This window comes from Benincasa hispida, chromosome 4 (genome assembly GCF_009727055.1).
Source record: "Benincasa hispida cultivar B227 chromosome 4, ASM972705v1, whole genome shotgun sequence".
NCBI lineage: Eukaryota > Viridiplantae > Streptophyta > Magnoliopsida > Cucurbitales > Cucurbitaceae > Benincasa > Benincasa hispida.
In genome coordinates, this window is record NC_052352.1 from 19,441,545 (window position 1) to 19,460,570 (window position 19,026).

Sequence of the window (19,026 nt, forward strand, 5' to 3'; positions counted from 1 at the left end):
TATTTTAATTTTTTGAACTGTGGCACTAGAATAAGAAAAGAAAATAAAAACGGCTACAATGAACCCTTAGTCCTATAATGTAATCTTTATATATAACAAATATATATTTTTTATGTGTTCAACGATAGAACATTTAGAGTGGTAATAGGTGCGCTTGATCTAAGAAACTATTGTCTAAATTGGCAAGTAGCTTCCATTTTAAAGTTATTAAACCATATATATCATATCATTTAATTAAGAGGTTGCTCCTTGGCTTTGTTCGTCGAGGGCTTCAGTTTGATCATTCTTTTGCTTTGAGTCTTCTACTTCTTTACTTTCTCCATTTTGCTTAATAAATGAACTCAACTCCTCTTCCGCGGCCTCAAGCTGAGGTTTATATTCACAGAAGAAATCACATTAGGAAAAAAAAAAGTCTACATTAATAAAATTAAATAATAATATACTTATATATTGATTAAATTATAAGGTTATTAGATGAAATTTCATCTTCAAATTAAATGGCGAAGTAATTTATCTATCTTATAAAGATTGGATTATATTTTCATCTTTTTAATGTTTCGAAAATCGGTCTAAGAAATATGATATCAAAGTCCATGAAACCCTCCAAACCAAACATAACTCAATTGACATCCGGATGTGTTAGAAATCAAGATTCGTGATTCGAATCCCCCTACTCCCCATTGTACTAAAAAAAAAGTCCATGAACTCAAACAAATATATTAGGTCCAAAAACAATTGAGACCAAATCCATATGAAACTCAAAGAGACACCATCTTTAGAGGTATATTGAGGATCCAACATACCCTCTTGATAAGATATCATAGCTTAATCATCTCATTAACAATTAGTTTGGAGAGGAAACTAAATATTAACTAAAGATAGTTACCGAGCCTAATTCAAGAATGATGAATCAAAGACATACCATCTTGAAGGGTATATTGAGAATCTAACATTACAAAAACAAAAAGGTCTCATAATATTTATAAAATGCATTGCCTATTTCTTTTATTGTCAAATTAGTTTTGAGATGGAGTTCATGTTTATCTAATCCCATATATAGTCCAAATAGACAATTGGTCTAAGAAATAAATATGTTAATAAATAATCTCATTAACCTAACACAAGTGGCATAATTGAAAATTATTAAAGTTAGCTAACCATGCAAAACCAAACGTCAATGAATTCTAAAGTTAAAAGGACACAGGATTGGAAGATTTTGGAAAGAGGCCAAACTAGATTTCTCAATGGAGAAGGGTCAATTACGTCATTTGGTTAGATAGGGAGTCCTCAGAAAACACGTGGATAAAAGTAATAATATATTTAAATATCATGTATTATTAAGAATATGAAATTAGTAATTGAAACTTAAAATTTTTCCCACCAAAGCTACAGTGGTTTAAATAGAGGGGAAATAATATATTCTTTTTCTTTTCTTTTTTTGAGCGAAACAAGCCTAACTCAATGGATGCGTAGATTTTTTAGCAACTAAAAAGTCTGTTATTTAAGTCCTCTACCCTTATTATATTTATACTTAAAACGCTACTTCTTTTTTTTTTTTTTTTTTTTTTTTAAAAAAAATTGACACAAAAAGAAGAGACGGTCTCATTAAAAGGAAGAAACTTTTATGAAGAAGATATAAACTATAAAGATTCACACTTTTAATAAAAAAAAATTCACTCTCTGAAAACTCATCCACTCACTTTTTCACTCTATGTTTGTCTAACTCTCTTACTTTGCTTTGTTTTCTTCCTTTCTTTGCTTATTTTACAAATGAGGATATATATCCTATTTATAAGTGTGAGATCCTTGGGGCCTATGTATAAGGTTCATTCTAGGTCATTCTAGGATTCTAAAATAACATAGATATTTTTATAACTTCATCCTTATCTAAAGAAATTTTCTAGAATTCCTTTGAACATATAGAAAGCTTAAGACACTTTTAGATCCTTACTTTTGTAGTATTTATTTACAATTTACATATTTCAACATAATTCTAAAAAAAAGCCTAATTCACACATTGATATCATTTTGTAGATACTTTAAGAACCTTCTAGTTTAGTTAATGTTGTTTTCTATTTAACAACACATGCAAAGTATATACACACTAATGAAATTATTATTTGTTTAAAATATGGTCTTATTTTTTATTAAAATTACAATATTATCTTGAACTTTTATAAACATTTCAAAATTATTCATATAGAAATTCTTTAAAATTTATAATTAAAATTTATATTTGAAATGGTGTGGTATTGGACTAGAATGGTGCGTAATCCAAAATTTCATTTTTAGATCATCTCTACTCTAATATTGAAACAATTATGAAAAGTCAATAGTAATATTTTGATATTTTTTAAATAATAAAGATATATTCGAAAAGAATGACAAAATTTAGTAATTCAGTAGCACATTTAGTTAAATATATGTGAAAAAACAGTAGGGTGACTGGCCACTCGATATACATAGGTAAAATCGAAAGCACTGACAACAACTGTAACAACAAGAATACCAACAACATGTAAACAAGTATACAACAGTTGGTAATCTAGTTCGCTAATAAACACCTACGTCTGAAGGGTAGAAAGCCCAGGAAAGATAATCCATTAATATTAAAGAGTTAAGCAATTTACAACGTGGTACTTATTTGTAGTATACCAACTACTACAGTGGCTCATGTAGAGCTTAACTCACACTACATCTAGGCTCCCCCTAGATGTGAGAGTCCCTCTCAACTAAACTTAAGCTTCCTCTAGGAATGTTAATATTAGCATATGACACTTTAGTACCTGACAGTATGTGAGACTTCTCTCAACTTGATTATCTTCTTCTTGGATCAGTGAACTCCCTTCACCAACAACTCTAAGGTCCCCCTAGGCCCTAAGACAGAGAACTCCTTCTATGACGCTGAGTTTTAGGCTCCCCCTAAGACTGAGAATCTTTTCTCTGGCAGCAGTGGCTTAAGCTCCCCCTAAGACCTTGAAACTCCTCAAAGTATTGCACTCAACGAATGAAGAACATGCACATGGGAATAGTGAGAAAACAAGCAAGAAGACGATGTAGAATAGTCCGATCAGAATATAGAAAAACGTCTTGCTCAATTACAAATGCGGCAACCTTCAATGGTCTACAATACTCACTTTAAATAAAAAAAAATCCAATAAAGGAAATAAGTCCTCATTTGGAATAAAAAGTTGCGCTTAAAAAAGGAATATATCAGACTAAATATCACAACCAGATATTTCCAGATATGAAAATATATTCTTCAGGAAAATACTCTAATGTCACAACTGGATGCTAATACTTTATTTGAGACATTTGTAGAACTACCGCCTTAGAGAAAATTATAAAGCCAACAAACCAAATCTCCAACAAACTCTCCCTTTGGTTTATAATTTTTTTTATAGGCAGAACAAAAACAAACTACCATTCAACAATAAGCAAAGATGTCTGAAAGTCTTGACAAAAACAATAACATCAAAAGAGCAACATAAACAAACTAATCATATTAGTCCTTAGAGCAAAAATACATCATAATCAAGAGTAGAAAACAGTCAGAAGCCTCCATCGAACCAAACCACAAACAACTCCTCCTTTTTGGCTGTTAAAAAAAAAAAACATCAACGTCGTTGTTGAGAAGAGGAGCATCTGCATCCCGAGATAAAACAGACCGCATGATCAGTAAAACGACATCCACTTCAGCCTTTTTCTCCTGAAGCTGGCGCACCAAAGACTCCAGATCATGTGATAGTGGAAAGCAATTGAAGAATACGACCATCAAACGAAGAAGCTATTAAATCTCAACTTGAACCATCAAGATGATAAGTAGTCGTGGTAGTATACAGATCAGGAATATGATGACCCTATAAAAGTTTAGGATTGATGGAGAAGAGACTGTGAGATGGCCAATCACATCTAAAGTAGTGACAAGATTAGGCTTTTGAGAAAAAGGGATACCACAAATGAGGTGCGGAAAACAAATAGGCAATTCCAAGGTTGTGGACCCAATGTGATGTTTAATATGGTTGATTACAAACACACCATAATTGAATTATGATATAGTCTCAGTTTGATACATCAAAGTAGCAAAAGAAATGGACAAACCAGATTTGTGTGAAGGACACCAATTATAAATTCCAATCCTATACAAAAGGGGATATTTAACACTTAAGACAGCTGTAGACAATTGATCTTTATGTGGCTAACTGGAACGTGCTCCTTCAGTTAACTCAAACATCAAATCTCTTAAAGAAGGACGTTGTTCTCTCGTAGTTTTAGGCACAGTATGACAAAGAAATTGGTTGATCACTGCAACAGAGAAAACAAAAGCATGCCCTTAATGTATACCCTCTGAAAATCTAGACTAGTTGATTCTGCAAAGTCTGAGGGAAGATTCACAATGAATTCACGAATCCGCTGAAGATAGTAGTGCCCCAAATTCAAAACTGTTCTTTTAAGATCAGCAGTTTGAATCAATTCCATAAGCTTAACACATTTTTAAGTACGATAAGATAATTCTTTCTCATCCATAATATTTCGTTTTACAACATACTTCTATAGACTTGCACTCTCTTCAGTGTGAAAAGAGACCCCATCCAAAGACACATAAGGGACATTAGTCAGAAATTGTTGTTTAATTAATTATTTAAAATTAATTATTGGAATTACTTGTTATTTAAAATGGATTTATGAAATTCATTTTTAATTAGAAAATGAAATTAGTGGAGAAGTCTCACAAATTCCACTTTCTTCAACACCTAATTTCCCACTCATTTTAAGTTGTTTGATGTCAATTTGCATGCAATAAGATTGCATGTTAAACTTCATTAAATACAAGTTTATTTAGCTGAGATTAGGTTCATGCAAATTGAAATTTTATGAAGAAATTGTTTTTCATCTCCTAGACTCAAAACTCAGAAAATTCTCCTATAATTCCCTAAATAACTCTCATTTTGGATCTCACCATCCAATATAAGGCCAGAGAATAACAGGAAAGACATTTGTGGTGGTCTACAAACCATTGGAGAGGAGAATCAAGCTGAAGATTAGAGCTAATTTGGTGTTCTTCAAAGGTATTCAATGAAACCTTAAATTCTGGAATTGTTATGAGCTTACATGCTTTAGATCTAAAATTAATGTAGTTAGAGTGCTTAAAATCTTGTTTTCTTTCACATGTTGAATTTCAATACCATCAATTGGTATCAAAGCATGATTTAAGCACTCTTTTTATGTTAAGTTTAGCTTGGTGGTATTTTTCATAAGTTGTATAAAATGGGTATTGATATGGATATTTTTCAGTTTTGGCATTAGATTTATCTTCAATTATGTTGTAATTGTTGTAATTGGCTATTTTTTTATGGGTCTCAATGTGTGATTAAGGGTCTTTAAATTTGTTAGAGTGGATAGAGTTGCAATTAAGTTGTAACTGAAGATGATTGGAAGAAAGTTTAGCAGTAGAAACTGAGATTTCAAGCCACTACCTTCGCAGCATTGCAACGTTGCTTGAATAGAATTGCAACGCTGTTCTTCATTAAGCCCAGAATGCGTGCGCGGGTTAATTCTGGTTCGAATGGCTTTGGTTTGACCGGTTCGGTTCATTTAGGTTTGGTTCAGCCCTATTTGGTGAATTGAAGGTTTGGTTCGAGCAATTTGGAGTTAGTTCGTGCAATCCAATGCAGGTTCAAGACTTCTTTTTTTATTATTCTTATAATATTTAGCTTGTTTTCTTGCTGAGGATGCCAAAACTGGTCCATTCAGTGTGTTTTAATTATTTATGCATTGTCGAATGTATGTTATAATTAAATAAATCTTGTATGTGCATATAGTATGCCATGCAGATTTAAAATCCCACCATATAAAGCATGTATCATGCATTGAAAGTAGTAATAAGGATATCAACAACTTTCTTAGATCGAAGAGCAGAAACAGAGATATCATCTTCATCATCAGAATGAGTGGAGCGGGGAGAATTCTCTAAACTTGGGTCACTAGAATCAATGTCAACTTCAGATTCACCAACATTTTTCAAATTCTTAGGAGCCGCGGAGACCAACAAATCAACATTATCAGGATTTTGGTATGGTAAAGAGGAAACCTCATACAGAGTCTTGACATTTACTTTAACATTTTGAGCCTCGTCACTAGGTCCAGTGTCAATAATAATAGGAACCACAGGAGCACTTTGCGAATCAATAACATCAAGAACAGAGGAGGCAAAAACAATATTCTCAACAATAGAGTTCAAAAAGGTTTCATCGGAAGTATTTACACCTTCATTTTTTTTTTCTAAATCAAGAGCAATTTCAACATTATCACGAATCGACATTACAATTGAAGTAAGAACAGACAACTTCTCAGATTCATGAAAATCTAGATTAACAACATTAGAACACAACTTGGGAGCAGGAGTTTGAACAGTCATATCAGTAAAAATAGAACTAGATTTAAGAATAACACCATAAACTAAACTACCTTTGGAAACCCTAGCGTCTATGTGAGCTTCTACAAAAAGTTCAACAATCTCTTTAGGAATTCTAGGCATGACAATATACTCATGCATGTGATCAGATTCATCACTGGAAGGAGTTTTGTTTGGAAAAATTTTTAACACCAGCCCCAATTAAATCAACCATCGTTAAGAACGATGAACTTATCTTTTCTTTCTCTTTAGTTTTTGATGGCTGACTTGCTCCAGAAGTTTTTCTTTTTGCAGAGGAAGGAGGAACTCCAACTTCCTTAATTTGAATAGGAAAACCTCGCACACGAACACCATGTTTGTTTGTAGAGGGCGGTGGAACTTCATCTACAACATGCATATTGTGCTTAGCTTTTTCTTTATATCTTACCATTTTACTGTCTGATGTGAGTCCCTTGGCGAGTACTCACCATTAGAGATGACTAAGTGAGATAGTCATGAATAAAAACTTCGAATAGAGGCAGTTGAGAGAGAGAGAAAAAACCATAATGCAACAAGAAAATATGTCATGATCAAACTGCCTATAATTTGAATTCAAACAACAATTTGAAGTTAAAACCTGGTTAAACTTCCCTGAGTTCTCACCAACCATAATCAGACAAGTTAATTTCATGATATGCCTTACGGGCTTTCACAATTGATGGGCCGAGATTTTTAGCTGGACGGTCCATGACCTTAATTGTCATGATTTTTTATGTTAACAAGCTCTAACACAATTTGTTTGCTTTATACAAGATCACGAATAAAATGATGTTTGATGTCTATATGCTTAGTAGGACTGTGTTGAACTGAATTTTTGGATGTATTAATCGCACTCTTATAGTCATAGAAAAGAGTCATGACATCTTGTGGGACATCATACTCCATCAACATCTGCTTCATCTAAATCAATTGAGTATAACTACTCCCTGCTGCAATATATTCTGCTTCAGCTGTATAAAGGAAAACACAATTTTGTTTCTTGTTGAACCACGAAATCAAGTTGTTCCCTCAGAACAAACAACCTCCAGATGTACTCTCTCTATCCTTTGAGCTGTCTGCTCAATCAACATCACAGTTGTAACCTACAGTGGTGCTGATATCAAGGGTGTACAATAAGCTATAATCGCTAGTCCCATTTATGTAATTGATGATTCTCTTTGCACTGAATAAATGGCTATTTTTAAGACGGGATTGATATCTAGCACATACACCAACAACAAAGGCAATGTCAGGTCTGCTGGCAAGTCAAATAAAGCAAACTCTCAATGATGCTTCTATAGAGACTCTCATCAACATTAGTTCTACCGGAGTCTTTTGACATTTTTACATGAGTTGGAGTAGGAGTTCTTTTAGTACGGGCACTTTCAAGGCCAAATTTATTCACTAAATTCTTGGCATATTTTCTTTGAGTGATAAAGATTCCATCGTTAAGTTGTTTGATTTGAAATCCTAGAAAATAAGATAGTTCTCATTTCAAAATCATCCTGCACCTGTTTTACAAAGAGTTCAACCATCTCATGGGACGTTCCTCTGAGAACAATGTCATCAACATAAATTTAAACAATCACTTTTACAAATGGAGTTTTATCAACTCCCCATTGTCTGTACCCATTGTTAACAAGAAATTGGGTTAGACGCTCGTACTATGCTCTGGGAGCTTGTTTGAGACCATAAAGGACCTTGTTGAGTTTATACACATGCTCGGGGTGAGAATAATCTAATATTAGTTGTGTGATTAATTTAATATTTGATATTAAATCAATTAATTAATTAAATGTGTTTAATTAATTAAATATCAAATTGATTTCCAATCTTAATCCAATTTAAGAAATTGGATTTTATTTTTAAATTTGATAATCAAATTTTAATTAACTGAACAATTGATTGAAATTAGAAATTAGAAAAATATATTGGAAATTAGGAATTTGATAGTGGGGTTTTCCCACATTTTTTATAACATGAGGTGTTCTTCATGCATTCCCACACAAATCCCACTAAAGTTTGTAACTTGGAGCTGGCAATTTGGATTGTTGATGAGTGCTTGCATGGAATAAGTGGATAAAACTCTTGATTTTCGAGTTGGAGAGAAGAGGTCTGAGGATTGAGCTGAAGAAAATGGCTTATGCATTCATCTTCTTTTTTCTCTCAAATCCAGAAAAATAATTTCACAAATTCACTCAAATTCGAGTTCCACCACTCAAATTCAAAGCTGAGAATAGTAGGGAAGATCTCTTGGTGGTTCACTAACAATTTGGAGCTGAATTGACGTGAAATGCAACTTGGATTGGGGAGAATACAACAAAGGTATGTGAAACTTGAAACTCACTTTTGATTTTCTGAAATAGCATGCTTTAAAACTCAAATTAAATGTAATTGGAATGCTTATTGATTCTATTTACTTTTGTTGCATGCTTGTGTATTCCATCAATCAGGTCACTCAAGCTCTTCCCGTGTTTTGGAATTTCTTCATATGGATCTAATGGGACCTATGCAATTTGAGAGTTTAGGAGGCAAACGATATGTTCTAGTTGTTTCAATGACTTCTCCAGATACACATGAGTGCTTTTTCTTCGTGAAAAATCAGATACCTTTTTCTATTTTTCGTGGCCTCCATCTTCAACTACAAAATGAGAAATATCTGAATGTGATACGTATTCGAAGTAATCATAGTAGGGAGTTTGAGAACTTTCAATTCACTAAGTTTCGTTTGTCTGCTAGAATTCACCGTGGATTTTTAGCTCCTATTATACCACACTAGAATGAGATTGTGGAAAGGAGAAACAGAACACTTCAAGAGATGGCTTGTGTGATGATACATGCAAAATATCTACCATTTCACATCTAGGCAGAAGCTTTAAACACGACTTGTCATATGCATAATAGAGTGGTCTTACGACTAGGAACTTCAAGCACTATTTATGAAATATAGAGAGGTAGAAAATCTAATGTGAAATATTTTCATGTATTTGGAAGTGTTTGTTACATTCTGTTTGATAGAGAGACTAGAAGAAAATAGGATTTCAAGTCTGATAAAGGTATATTTTTTGGATATTCCACAAATAGTCGAGCTTACCATGTCTACAACAAATGAACTCATACTATAATGGAGTTTATTAATGTTATAATTGATGATGATACTGTTTCGCCTGGTTCTCCTCCTATTGAAAAAGATCTCAATATCACTTCAGTTGTTAATACTAATGTGTCTAACATCTCGCCAGACATGCTTTCAGATGTGAATTTAGAAACTCACAAATAGTTTACCCGCCCTGTCTCTGTCCCCGTCCTTGTACCTCATTCCGTCCCCGACCGGGGAACCAGTTAGAATCCCCGATTTGATCCCCATCTTCGGTCAAACTGGGGATTCCCTGCCTCGATCAGGGCAGAAACTTGCAGGAATTTTTTCCAACCCTAGCTTCATCTTGTCTAGCGAGATGAAAAACCTGTGAAGAATGATCAGGACTTCACATATAACAATTATCAGAAGAACATCAATGTGTCATTGTTCGCACGAAATTTCAAGAGAAATTTATTTCGTGGAACTTGAACTTTGCATTTGTATTAATTCTGTGGAAAGTGAGTACAATCTCTAATACATAATATTTTGATGCTTTCAAAATAAACTATAATCTTTAAGCTGGTTGATCTTCTTGAATGATCGGTCTTTGGGCTTGTTGATCTTCTGGGATGATCTACCTTTGGGCTTGTTGATCTTCTGGGATGATCTACCTTTGGACTTGTTGATCTTCTTGGATGATCGGCCTTTGGGTTTGATGATCTTCTTGGACGATCGATCTTTGGGCTTGTTGATCTTCTAGGATGATTGGCCTTTGGGCTTGATGATCTTCTTGGACGATCGGCTTTTGGGCTTGTTGATCTTCTTGAATGATTAATGCTCGCACGAGGCTTTTGGAGAAACTTGTTTCGTGGAGTTGAACTTAAGTTGGTATTGATGTTGATGTTGATTTGATGTAATGTAGTTTGATCTCTAGTAATTGATCCTTTGATTCTCTCTCGCTTGAATGCGTACGCTTGATGTATAAAAGTAGGACGTATGGATGTTCTTGAGCTTCGAGTCTTGGAAGAATGCTTGTATCTTTAAAGGACTTTAGTCTTCAAACGTGGTCAGAATGCTTGTATCTTCAAAGGACTTCAGTCTTCAGAATGCTTGTATCTTCAAAGGACTTAAGTCTTCAGAATGCTTGTATCTTCAAAGGACATCAGTTTTCAAGCGTGGTCAGCTTCAGGAATGAAGAAGTCTTCTAATTCTAGATAATTCTCTTTAAGCTCTCTAGAGTGTAGAATTGCTGACCCCTCCAAATGAGGATAGCTTCTCTATTTATAAAGTTCACAGGTGGGCTTGGGCTTAGCCTTTCGGTTTGAGGAGATTGAATCTTCAGCTTGTAGGTTGTGAAGATATGGTCAGTTTATTGAAATCTTCTAATATTCAAAGTTTCAAATAGTTCAGATCTTCAGTTCTTCAAAATTTGAGAACTTCAGTCTTCGAAGCTTGAGAAGCTTCGGTCTTCAGCACTTAAGAGCTTGAGTCTTGGATCTTGGGAACTTAAATCTTCAGAGCTTTAATATGTCTTATGATCTTCAGAGCTTTGATATGTCTTATAATCTTCAGAGTTTTATTGTCTTCTGATCTTCAAAGCTTTGAAGGAGTTATGTTCTTCAGATCCTTGGAGCTTCAGACTTCAGATCTTCAGAGGATTTTTGTCTTCAATTCCTCCAACCTCCTCCTGTAAATGAAGAGATAAGGCCTCTATTTATAGAGGTTTCTCATGGGCCTTACATGGGCTTGAGCCTAATTACTTTATTGGGCCAAAATTAGGTTTGGGCTAAAGTTGGGCTTAGGCCCATTTGTTGTTGGGCCGAAATACTGAGCTTGAGCTTAATCTTTAATTTAGCCCAAATTTCACCATGGGTTTGAATTGGGTTGGGCCTAAGAGATTTTAATTACTCGGCCCAATTCAACTTATAATTTTTCCAATAGGCTTGGGCTTTCATTAATGATGTGACAACTCGTGATTTGCTAAAAGTTCTCATTCAGTAGTCATTAAGAGAGTTTTGACATCATCTGTGACAATGCATTTGTCTTTGGTAAAGCTCACTTTCAGTCTTTGGTTGCACAGCTAACTGATGCTAATAAAATTAGCAGTGAGTCTTTCAACCAACATTGCATCTTTCAGTGGAGGAAGACCTGGTTAACTGATTTTTCCTTTCCCAATAATTTTTCCACAAGCACCATCACCAAAAATGACATTTTCGGAACTGACAAATTTCAAATTAGACAAATAACTCTTTTCACCAATCGTGTGCCTAGAGCTTCCACTATCAAAATACTAGCAACCTTTAGCAGAGGATTTGACTGAAGTTAGAACCACATTACTTTTTTTTTTTTTTTTTTTTTCTCCACAATTGTTTAACTCTTGTCTAGTTTTTATAATGGTTATGTGAGAAGTAGTGAGTACTTTTGGAATATGTGGATCTATAGGGAATTTTCAATAACTAATAGAAAAAAGGACATTTGTGCCCTACCTTTCCATAATAATTACAAACTCACCTTGGTCTAGTCAAGGGATTATCTTTCAATACAACGTCATTGGTAGATTTACTTGTAAAACCGTAAGACTCGGGATCTTCAGCTCTAGCAAACTCAATCTTTTGTTTCCTTTTTAGATTTGATTGGTTGTAATGTTGATTTCCTTTTTTATAAAATCCAAACCCAGAGTTATCACCAGTAGATTTTCCTTCTGTCAAAAGTTTTTCCAAAGACTCAGTTCTAGTATTCAACATTGTAATATTCTTGCATACTAAATCCTTTTCAGCTTTAACTTCAGAGAGTTCACACTTCAAATCTACAATAGTAGACATAAGTCTATGATTATCAATTATCAAAGTCTCAATTCTTACCTTCTACACATCAAAAGCTTTCTGATCATCTTGCCATTTGAGAAAAAGAGTATGATAAGAAGATCTATAGACTCAATTCCTATAGTATCATGATCGGTCTTTGCATACATATCATATTCAGAAATATCATATGATGAGGTGTCTGAGAAGATGTTGTTAACAAGCACGTTGACATTATCCTTTGAGTCATTACTATCTTCAGATTTAGTATCAGACAAAGTTAATACATATTATTTGCTCTGTCTCTTCAGAAAAGTGGGACATTTAGCCTGTATATGACCGAATCCACCACACTCTCGACATTTGAAGTCCTTTTCCTTGTGCGAAAGTAGATTGCCTGACTTGTCAGATTCCCTTTTACTATTTTGAGATTTGAATTGATTTGGAGGAGTAAACTCGTTAGACTTGTTATTATTATAAGAACCAGACCTCTTTATTATTATAAGAGCCAGACCTCTTACTGAAATGTTTTAGCACACGGTTAAACTGTTTTGAAAGCAAAACAATCGATTCAGCAATAGGATCTTCTGATTCTCTATTGTCACTTAACAACTCTTCTTTAACCGCAGATTGAAAGACAATTCTCTTATTTTTCTTTTCGACTTTCCCATCCAGGGACATTTCAAAAGTGATTAAGGAATCAAATAATTCTCAAAAGTCAACTTTGTTATATCTTGAGCTTCCTCAATGACTGTGACTTTCATGTCAAATCTCTTGGGTAGAGATCTAAGTTCCTTCCTAACAAGTTTTCTTTTGAAATATTCTCTCCGAGAGCAAATGACTCATTTTCAATATCTAGCAAATGTACGTTGACTCAAGTAATGAATTCTTCTTCGTGCATTCTAAGATGCTCAAACTTTGATGTCATCAACTGCATCCTGGACATCTTTACTTTAAATGTTCCTTCATGAGCAATAGAAAATATGTCACATGCCTTCTTAGCTAAGACACAACTGTTAATTAATCTGAATATATTACGATATACACCATTGAATATGGCATTCAAGGCACGAGAATTTTTCAAAGAGGCTTCATCTTCTTCTCCAGACCAATAAGATTCTGACTACAAAATTTCCTTTCCATTATCAGTTTTGATGGTAGGATCAATTCATCCGGATACAATAGCCTTCCAAGTTTTGCTATCAATCGACTTTAGAAAGGCAGTCATTCGAGCTTTCTAGTAAGAATAGTTTGTTCCATCAAGCATAGACGGACGAGTGGTAAGTCTCCTTCCTTGATTTCTTCCTTGATCATAGCACCTGAGATAAAGGTGGCCTGCTCTAATATTAATTGAAAAAGCACTAGGGTGACACGCCACTCGATATACGAATATTAAACCAAAACCACTGACAACAACTATAACAACAAAAATACCAAAACAACATTTGGTAACCCAATTCAGTGATAAACACCTACGTCTGGGAGGCAGAAAGCCCAGGAAAGATAATTTATTAATATTAAAGAGTTAAGCAATTTACAATATAGTACTTATCTATAGTACACCAACTACTACAATGGCTCACGTAGAGCTTAACTTATATTGTACCTAGGCTTCCCCTAGATATGAGACTCCCTCTCAACTAAACTTAGGCTCTCCCTAAGTATGTTAATATTAGCATCTGAAAATTCGACATTCGATAGTGTGTGGGACTCCTCTCAACTTGATTATCTTCTTCTTGGATAAGTGAACTCCCTTCATCGACAACTCTTATGTCCCCTTAAGACAGAGAACTCCTTCTCTGAAGCTGAGTCTTAGGCTTCCCCTAAGATTAAGAATCCCTTCTTTGACAGCAATGACTTAGGCTCCCCCTAAGACCTTGACACTTTTCAAAGTGTTACACTCAACAGATGAAGAACATGCACAGTGGAATAATGAGCAAACAAGCAAGAACACTATGTAAAATAGTTCGATCGGAGTACTGAAAAATATTCTTGCTCAATTACACAAATGTGGCAACCCTAAATGGTATGCATTACTCACTTTAAATAAACAAATCTAATAAAGGAAATAAGTCCTCATTTGGAATAAAAAGTCGCGCTTCAAAAAGGAACATATCAGACTAAATCTCACAGCAGGATATTTCTAAATATGAAAAAATATTCTGCAGGAAAATACTCTAATGTCACAACTGGTCGTTACTCTTTATTTGAGAGATCTACATAACCATTGCCTTAGAGAAAACTATAAAGTCAACAAACCAAATCTCTAGCAATATGTATCATTTTTATTTTTGAAAACTATAATAAACTATCATTGAACTAGAAACTCGTTAAATCTTGAAAAATAAATTAGGATCTCAAATAAGTGTGGCTGGTTATTTGAGAGTGTGGTTATGACCTAAAATAGTTTTGCAACGTTAATTTCGCTTTTCCCGAATTTTTGTCTAACATTCTAAAGTATTTTTACTTAAAGAGTTGATAATATTGCAACTTTTAAAAGAATAAGAGTATTATTTAAACGACAGAGTTTAGAAATTAACACTTTTATAATATGGATCTAAATATGCAATGTTGACATATAGGGTTGGCAACGGGGCCGGGTCGAGGTGGGGGACTCCCCATCCCCGTCCCCGCGGGGACCTATTAAAAAATAAAAAATTTAATCGGGGACGGGGATGAGGATGGGGTCGGGACGAGGACCCGATCCCTTGGAGATTTTTTCCATCCCTATTAACATAAATATTCGAGGTTGAAGTTAAATGTTTTTCTTAAATGAAAATAATGAATTAATTAATAAATAAGTAATGGTTAATATTAAGTCATTTCAGATATTGATTTCAATTTATGTTACGGTTTATGTGCCGAATAGAATAGAACTGTCAATTCATTTATGACGTTGAACCATATTAGACATAGAAAGAAACATCATTAATGATGAATATTGAAGGGGGCAAGTTTAATGTATTTGAGAAAAGGCCTAACCTTATCAATAATATCTCCTGCCAAATCCGCATCCTTAGCGATCCTTTCGGCTGCATTTTCGACAAATAATGCAGCCTTTTGGAGTTTGCTGCCTTCCGGGAGATGTTCCGCAATCTCTTCCGCCACCTTATCCACTCTCTCCGCTGCCGTCTCCACCATTTCTGCCACCTCCTCCACCACATCCACCACTTTATCAACTTTCTCTATACAAAATGCAATCATCATATTCCCATAACGTAAACCAACCCCATTACGAAATCGATAATTAACGATTAAAGAAAACATAAAAAAAAAAAACTAAAAAATCGACAAACAGATTTTCGTGGTTCATTAACATTGTGTTAACTACATCCACAGAATAGGAGAACAACAATATTATTAGAGAGAATTTCAGAACAATATGCACTTTAGGGTTAAAGAATATACAATTCACTCTTTTAAACCTTAAGGTTATAATCGTAAATAATCATAAATAATTAAATATATCATCCAAGGCACTTTAGGGTTTAATTAGTCATTCGAAGTGTCATATAATAGACTCAAGGCATTCCGACAAATCCCAAATAACCTCTCTCTCAACTTAATATATAGATTAAAAAAATGTTCAAATTAGTTTAGATCTCCTTTGATAATCATTTGGTTTTTGAAAAGTAAGTATATTTCTCCTCAATTTCTTACCATAATATTTTTTTTATCTCTCTTAGGTAGAAGAATTGACTAGCAAATTTTCAAAAAAAATAAATAAATAAATAAAAACTACTTTTGTTTTTGTTTTCCAAAGACTAATTTTTGATAAAATTGATAGAAAATAGATAATGAAGCAAACAACTAGCGAGTGTTCATAATCTTAATTTAAAAAAAATGAAGGAAACATTAGGATTTAGGATTAATGTTTATAATAATAATATTCCTTACCTTTTAAGGTTAGAAAAGGACCCCAATAGCTCTTGGTCTGCCAAATGGATAGAACTGCAGACATTAGCACTCCAGCTACCCATAATGGCCTGCAAAATTATCCAATTTCAAATAATAAAGCAAATAAAAAAGCTGATTGAATGAGAAATGAATTACCAAGGAGTGTCAGGGAGAGGAGGAAGAGGTGGAAGTCCATTGGCGTCGCCGCTGCTGTAAATGGCCATATCGATATTATGTCTACAAGAAGTTGAGTATTTGGGATTAGTGGTAGTTGGGAAAGGTAAGATGTGAGTTGTGTTAAGGTTGGATCCATGGCGGCGGCGGTGGGATTGGATATTGGTGGAACGAAGGAAGGTTGAAGAAGAAGAAATTGAAATAATCGACATTATTATTTCTAAAGGGAAATGTGGAGAAAATTGGATTATTATGATTGTAGAATTATGAGATCCTACAGAAAACAACAACGAGTTGGCGTACTCAACCCAAATATATGACTTTACCATGTCAACGCACGTTACCTAGTACGTACCTGCCTGGTCCCTTTATTTATTTATATTTATTACTTCACATTTTTTTGGGAAAAAAAAAGGGAAAAAAGTGGAGAAAATGAATATTTATTTGATTTGAATTGTATTGTTTGCAGTTGGGCATGGCAGCTGTTATTAGTTGTCAATAATAGAAAAATCCTTTCCGTGAGAGAAAAATGAGTCCAATAGGATATTGATATTTTCATGTTTTCATGATTTTAAAATCGACACGAAGAATGAATTGATATAATATGAATAATAGATATGTTGACTTATTTGAAAATCATAAAATATTTATTTACTAATTTAAATTAATTTTATAATTTTATAATTTTTTTAAAAGTACGAAATCAACATATTATTGATATTTCCATCTACATTTCTATAGAATTAAAATTATCGACATTTTAAGCCTTGATTAAAGTCATGTTTGTGAGTGCCTTTAAGAATAGAGATTTTAATAAAAGTGATTTATGAAAAGTGATTTGATATATCATTATGATGTTTGGTTCTTCTCTTTTAAAAGTGATTTTCTACAATCACTACTACAGAAACTGGATTACTTGACGTTTTTCCAATGTCAAGTAAAGGGTATACTTGACATTTATAAAAGCGTTAACTATTCGAGTGTCAAGTATAGTGTGATAACTTGACTCCAAAAAAACATCAAGACAAATGTTTCTTGATACAATTTTTGTGTCAAAAAAGATAATACACTTGACATTGGTGGTATGTCAAGTTTATTCGAGTGTCAAGTATAGTGTGATACTCTTTGACCTTTTTTATGTGACAAGTATATGTCTTTTTGTTTTCAAATTAAATGCCCCAATCGATATTCTCATTTTCTGCCTTGTATTCCAACAATACAATTACATCAAATAAATAAACATTATACATTTAAGATCTATCAACTCAATANAGCACCATCACCAAAAATGACATTTTCGGAACTGACAAATTTCAAATTAGACAAATAACTCTTTTCACCAATCGTGTGCCTAGAGCTTCCACTATAGAAATACCAGTCACCTTTAATAGAGAATCTGAGCGAAGTTTTTTTTTTTTTTTTTTTTTTTAACATTTTTCACTCTCCACAATTGTTTAACTCTTGTCTAGTTTTTATAATGGTTATGTGAGAAGTAGTGAGTACTTTTGGAATATGTGGATCTATAGGGAATTTTCAATAACTAATAGAAAAAAGGACATTTGTGCCCTACCTTTCCATAATAATTACAAACTCACCTTGGTCTAGTCAAGGGATTATCTTTCAATACAACGTCATTGGTAGATTTACTTGTAAAACCGTAAGACTCGGGATCTTCAGCTCTAGCAAACTCAATCTTTTGTTTCCTTTTTAGATTTGATTGGTTGTAATGTTGATTTCCTTTTTTATAAAATCCAAACCCAGAGTTATCACCAGTAGATTTTCCTTCTGTCAAAAGTTTTTCCAAAGACTCAGTTCTAGTATTCAACATTGTAATATTCTTGCATACTAAATCCTTTTCAGCTTTAACTTCAGAGAGTTCACACTTCAAATCTACAATAGTAGACATAAGTCTATGATTATCAATTATCAAAGTCTCAATTCTTACCTTCTACACATCAAAAGCTTTCTGATCATCTTGCCATTTGAGAAAAAGAGTATGATAAGAAGATCTATAGACTCAATTCCTATAGTATCATGATCGGTCTTTGCATACATATCATATTCAGAAATATCATATGATGAGGTGTCTGAGAAGATGTTGTTAACAAGCACGTTGACATTATCCTTTGAGTCATTACTATCTTCAGATTTAGTATCAGACAAAGTTAATACATATTATTTGCTCTGTCTCTTCAGAAAAGTGGGACATTTAGCCTGTATATGACCGAATCCACCACACTCTCGACATTTGAAGTCCTTTTCCTTGTGCGAAAGTAGATTGCCTGACTTGTCAGATTCCCTTTTACTATTTTGAGATTTGAATTGATTTGGAGGAGTAAACTCGTTAGACTTGTTATTATTATAAGAACCAGACCTCTTTATTATTATAAGAGCCAGACCTCTTACTGAAATGTTTTAGCACACGGTTAAACTGTTTTGAAAGCAAAACAATCGATTCAGCAATAGGATCTTCTGATTCTCTATTGTCACTTAACAACTCTTCTTTAACCGCAGATTGAAAGACAATTCTCTTATTTTTCTTTTCGACTTTCCCATCCAGGGACATTTCAAAAGTGATTAAGGAATCAAATAATTCTCAAAAGTCAACTTTGTTATATCTTGAGCTTCCTCAATGACTGTGA

General features: G+C 33.6%; 1 protein-coding gene across 3 annotated transcripts; it reads right to left on the reverse strand.

Annotated features, from left to right (window-relative positions):
* On the reverse strand, window positions 1-16,647 carry LOC120076681. Of its 3 annotated transcripts, none has more exons than XM_039030577.1 (4): window positions 16,367-16,647; window positions 16,211-16,299; window positions 15,296-15,498; window positions 1-366 (listed from the first exon to the last, which is right to left on the reverse strand). In XM_039030577.1, the coding sequence occupies exons 1-4, from the start codon at window positions 16,594-16,596 to the stop codon at window positions 235-237; spliced, it is 654 nt and encodes a 217-aa protein (XP_038886505.1). In that variant the 5' UTR covers window positions 16,597-16,647; the 3' UTR covers window positions 1-234. The 3 variants fall into 3 exon arrangements, with proteins under 3 accessions (XP_038886505.1, XP_038886507.1, XP_038886506.1); XM_039030579.1 differs by lacking the exon at window positions 1-366 and adding an exon at window positions 13,948-14,189; XM_039030578.1 differs by lacking the exon at window positions 1-366 and adding an exon at window positions 13,948-14,196.
* Between the last annotated feature and the right edge of the window lie 2,379 nt (window positions 16,648-19,026).